General features: G+C 39.2%; 1 protein-coding gene across 1 annotated transcript; it reads right to left on the reverse strand.

Annotated features, from left to right (window-relative positions):
* Window positions 1-377: 377 nt before the first annotated feature.
* Window positions 378-3317, reverse strand: LOC123671209. The gene is made up of 2 exons (XM_045604934.1): window positions 1011-3317; window positions 378-875 (listed from the first exon to the last, which is right to left on the reverse strand). The coding sequence occupies exons 1-2, from the start codon at window positions 3315-3317 to the stop codon at window positions 378-380; spliced, it is 2805 nt and encodes a 934-aa protein (XP_045460890.1).
* Window positions 3318-5006: the final 1689 nt, after the last annotated feature.

A 5006-nucleotide genomic window follows, 5' to 3' on the forward strand; every position in this document is an offset into this window, starting at 1 on the left:
TGTCCATGGGGAACAATTTTGCTGGTGAAAAAAACCTCTTCAACAGAGGCTTTTGAAAATCGAGCGTCTCAATTTTTTTTCCAATCCTTCTACAGAAAAGACATTGAAAAGTTGAAGGAGCGTTGTTGAAGTTCATGTGTCACTCTAAAGATGATTAGGTTTAGGAATAAAGTCTAATGTACATACTGGAAAACTGAACAAAATAATAAGCCAATACAACACAAAAAAAAAAGACTGTTGCTGAATAAACATAGATTTCCTCCAAAAACCGAAGGTTGCACGGAGGATTAATCTCTTCTTAATATGTGCATCTGTTTTGTGACCATGGCATTGAAGCAGTTTTATGAGCAAGGTACGACTTAAGACGTTGGACATCGCTATCTCTGGTTGATCATGTCTGCTACTTTAGCTCTACCAATTTGTCCCAAATAGTTTTTAATATACTTGCTGAATAATTTGCAGGAGTTTAGTGAATAAAATTTAGTTAACAGTTCACCCTCCAGCAAGTTAAAAATACGTGGCATGATGTAAGTATATGTACGTTGTCCTACAGTCTTCTTCGTTCTATGGGTCTGTACTTTCGGCTTTTCTGTTCTACGAGTATTATATCCGTGATTGAGGTACTCCATCGAATTTCGATTTTTAAAGCTTTGCATAAGTAGGGTGTGGAAGTACATCCCTCTCATATCAAGAACTTTTGCTTCCAAAAAAAGATTATCTGTTGGATACAATCTCTCCCTACGTAGCATGATTCTCAAGAAGTAATTCTGTAGAACCTGTAATCCTTTTAGATGTATATCATACAGGCCACCCCAGGCCAGAATACCATATTGAAGCCGGGACTCTACGAGTGCATGGTATAATATTTTCATCTGCTTGAATCCCAATATTTGATTAAGAGAGCGAAATCGATGGAGAAATCGTCGCAGTGTATTTATTGTATTACGGCAGTGAACATCCCACCGGAGATGCCGGTCGATATGTATACCTAGGTACCTAATGGAACTCACTTGGCCAATTCTGAATGTTGTTTCTCCGTCACATATCAACAGATCATCAAAACGTGGTAGCCCACTTGCGCAAAGTGAAAAAGGTAAATATTTAGTTTTTTCCTCATTTACTGTCAAGTATCTGGATTTAATAGCATTCAAAACATTTTTCATGTCTTTCTCGACTAGCACTTTTAAACTACTCCATTTCAAGTCCTTATAGAGAATGGCTATATCATCTGCGAAACAGATTATCTTTCCCATACAATCAATACCTAGTATGTCATTTATATACAACGTGAATAAAACAGGACCCAGTAACGTGCCTTGAGGCACCCCACACTGTATTTCCAACACATCACTCAACACTTCACCAACCTGCACCCTCTGTGACCTATTTTTTAAATACGTACTAAATAGTTGAAGGGGTATTCCACGCACTCCAATATTTTCCAAGACATTCAGCATCTCATTATGATTTACCGTGTCAAATGCCTTTGAGAGGTCCAAGAACACACACACTGCCGCCTCATTAGCATCCAAGATCCTATACACCATATCAGACAGGTACGATACAGCATCCGTCGCAGACTTCCCCTCACGAAAGCCAAACTGATTATGTGATATGATCTCATATTTTTCCAGGTAGCTGTTCAACCTCGTTCCGACAATCTTCTCAAATACCTTGGCAAAAGAGGTAATCAGCGATATAGGCCTATAATTTGAAGGTGATTCCCTTGTTCCCTTCTTATATATTGGTCTCACAATTGATAATTTAAATTCTTTGGGACAACAACCAGACTGCAACACTTCATTTAGTATATGCGCCAACGGGACAGATATTTCGTCTTTAATTTTCCCCAAGGTTTCACCTGTAATGCCATCGTATCCCGGAGATTTATTCCTCTTTAAGTTATTAATCGTTGACTCAACTTCTGCTGGGGTCGTTGGGTTAAGAAAAAAAGAATGTTGAATTTTTCCCGGCTTGAATGGTTTTGTGTCTGCAACAGTTAGGTTATTTGCAAGGTCCGATGCAGCATTTATAAAATAGCCATTAAAAATATCAGCAACCTCCCTTTCATCCTCTGTTCTCGAACCATCTCCTCCTCGAATCCCCTTCACTCCGACCTTGTTTCCACACTTATATTTCTCCTTTAGTATACTCCATAAATTCCTTGAGCTACCCCCATTCTTCTCTATCTTCTCGCTGTAATAGCTGCACTTGGCTGCCCTAATTATTCGGTTTAGGTGGTTTCGATATCTGACAAATTCCTCTCTATATTTGTCTGGTTCTCTAATGTATTTCTTATAGAGCTCGTTTTTATGATTTACAGATTCAACAACCCCCGCAGTTATCCAGTCCCTTCTCCCCGTATTCCTCCTCCCCATCTTAATCCTCCTAGTATTTCTCTCTACCATGTCCATTATCGTCTGAAGAAAATACGTTGTCTTCAACTGAGAGGTCCCCAACGAGTACAGACACCCCCATTCAAATTCCGACATCTCAAATTTGAGAGTATCATAGTTTATAACACAATGGTATCTCTGCTTCCTATGGTTTTTCCCCCCTCTTTTCATGGGGAGGTTTATGGCTGTAGCACGATGGTCTGTTATGTATGTCTGCACTGTTGCCGCCCAAACCAAAGACTCGTCATCCGGAGACCCACTTCTCAGAAATATATGATCCAAGCAAGATCTGTTTCGTGTTTCTTTGTTTATCATAGACCTATAATCGTATTCACTCATGACGTTCATATAATTTGATACTATTTCACTAGATTCATTCAAAATATTGATATTTAAATCTCCAACGATTACATGACTTTCAACCACTGCGGACTTTTTCTGTTTCAGATATTTCTCGAGTGACACAATGAAATCATCAACATCTGTTGATGGAGGTCTATAAACACCAGTGACGAGTAATTTCCTACCTTGTGGAAGAGTGATCGTGACCTCAAGTACCTTCACTGGTTTAATATGTACAATATCGTGCTGGAAGGTGTAACATGTCTTCAAATAAACAACTACTCCATCGTTCTTATTTATCTCGCCCTGATTATAAACCATATTATACCCCGCAATACCAAAGCTCTCTTCATCTAACAAATTGAAGGTTTCTGTTAAAATCAAGCAATCTGGCAGAGTATCAAGTTTCCTGAGGAGTATCATCAATTCATCAAAATTCTTATGGAGACTCCTAATGTTCTGATGCAGTATTTTGAAGGTAACTTTACCCGAGCGCTGAGACCACCTGTATTGATCAACATCAAGACACTCAACTGTAGCTGTAGGCGAAAAATGGACATCTCTTATACTAGGATCCATCCAATTAGTGAAATTCAAAACAACAACAAAAAGAAAATAATGAGGAAACAGTGAACCAACACACAGCGCGACGACAACCCAACAAGAAAAAAAAAAAGAAACAAGAAAAGAAACAACAATAAGAGTACGCTTTTATTTATTTTTTCGAGCGCGTCTTCATCTTCTCCCTAGCGATATATGATAAAGAACCTCGCAGTTGAGTCCCCGAAGTCCCCGCTGAGAAGGACTCTTGTCGACCCTTATCTGTCGGTCCTGCAGCTGCTCTCAACACTGCCTTATTTTTGCTCTGGACAGATTTTGAAACCAGTTGGCTATCCTGCTGGAGCGCACGCTGCTCGTTCGGAGTTTTCTGTGTCCGCTCCTGATATTTTTCAACGTTGGGAGTGGGTGGAGCGCTATTTGTGCGTTTAAAAGGAACCTCTTGTAGTTCCCTGAGTTCTTCCAGAGTATAAGCTGTGTTTTCTATATACAGTCTATTTCCTCTAATCTGACAATTTGATATATTTTGGTCCCTCAGATTAGAAAGATAACCCCGAAGCTGATTGTACTCCTCACGCTGATGTTCCGTCAAATCGTGAGCGAAGTATACTTCTTTTCCCTTAAGCATTCGCAGATTTTGAAATATTTCCCTTTTTATCCGGTAGGATAACAACTCAACTTTAATTGGGCTGTTTTTCGATCTTCCTAGGTGGTAAACATCATTGATATCTGATTCAACGAGTTTGAGCCCCAACAGTTTATTTATTTCGTGGCAGATAGAGTTTGCACTCAGTGTCTCTGGTACGTCTGAGTTTAGGCCATATATTACAAGGTTATTCTTCCTCACTCTACCCTCCAAAATTTGAACAGCTCCCCTGAGATCAGCGTTTTCCTCTTCCAAAATTGAAACCTTTTTTCTGAGAGTCTCTACTTCTAATATGATATTCGCCTCGACCGCTTGCATGCCACGCTTCAATTCATCTCTACTTTTTAATATTTCATCATGCAGACTCTTTAGAGTGATCTCAGACTCGGACATTGCTCAGTAATGAACGGAAGATATGAGGATAGGAAAGGGTTCTACGTTCTTCACTCCAATGGGCCAGTAATGAAGGCTTCTCGATGAATATGGAGGGCCACGGATTGATCGGAAAATTGATTGGGTTAAGAAGAATCAGGATGTGAACAATTTAACAAGCGATAGTTTTCACAATACGCATACAGGAAAACAACCGTGACCGCAACTCTCACACATGAACAAGCAGCCGATAATAAAATAATGATAATCAAAAGAAAAGATATTAATTTTCAGCCGACAATATGTTTACACGTGCAACTTTTATGGTTTAGAATTTATTTGTTTACGAACTACAAACAATTTCAGCTGCACTCAAGTCTATTTCAGTGAAATTCAACTTAAGAAAATTGGGCTCACGTGAATCCTGTAAGCAACGATATCTCGACTCACAAATTTTCCGCAATTTTTTACCTTCTGAACATCCGATTTAACACAACAATAAGCAACGCGACCTGCACTCATGCACTCACAATCAATCGATAATATTCAAGAATGTGTATCCCGGGAGTAGGGCCGGAACTTATTCAGTGTTGATTGTTAAAATAAAACTGTTATTGAGGAATGGAAATGAAGACATACCAGCACTACTACAAGTTGAATGCAATTCCTCATAATTTTTTGTAGAGTTTCCT

The sequence above is a fragment of the Harmonia axyridis genome, chromosome 1, assembly GCF_914767665.1.
Source record: "Harmonia axyridis chromosome 1, icHarAxyr1.1, whole genome shotgun sequence".
In the NCBI taxonomy this organism is placed as follows: domain Eukaryota; kingdom Metazoa; phylum Arthropoda; class Insecta; order Coleoptera; family Coccinellidae; genus Harmonia; species Harmonia axyridis.

Excerpts from the sequence above, each read along its gene's own strand:
- LOC123671209 (XM_045604934.1), bottom strand. The coding sequence starts at position 3,317 with ATGGATCCTAGTATAAGAGATGTCCATTTTTCGCCTACAGCTACAGTT. Across the intron at positions 876-1,010 it reads CAACATTCAGAATTGGCCAA|CAGATGAAAATATTATACCA; the intron begins GTGAGTTCCATT and ends TTGGGATTCAAG.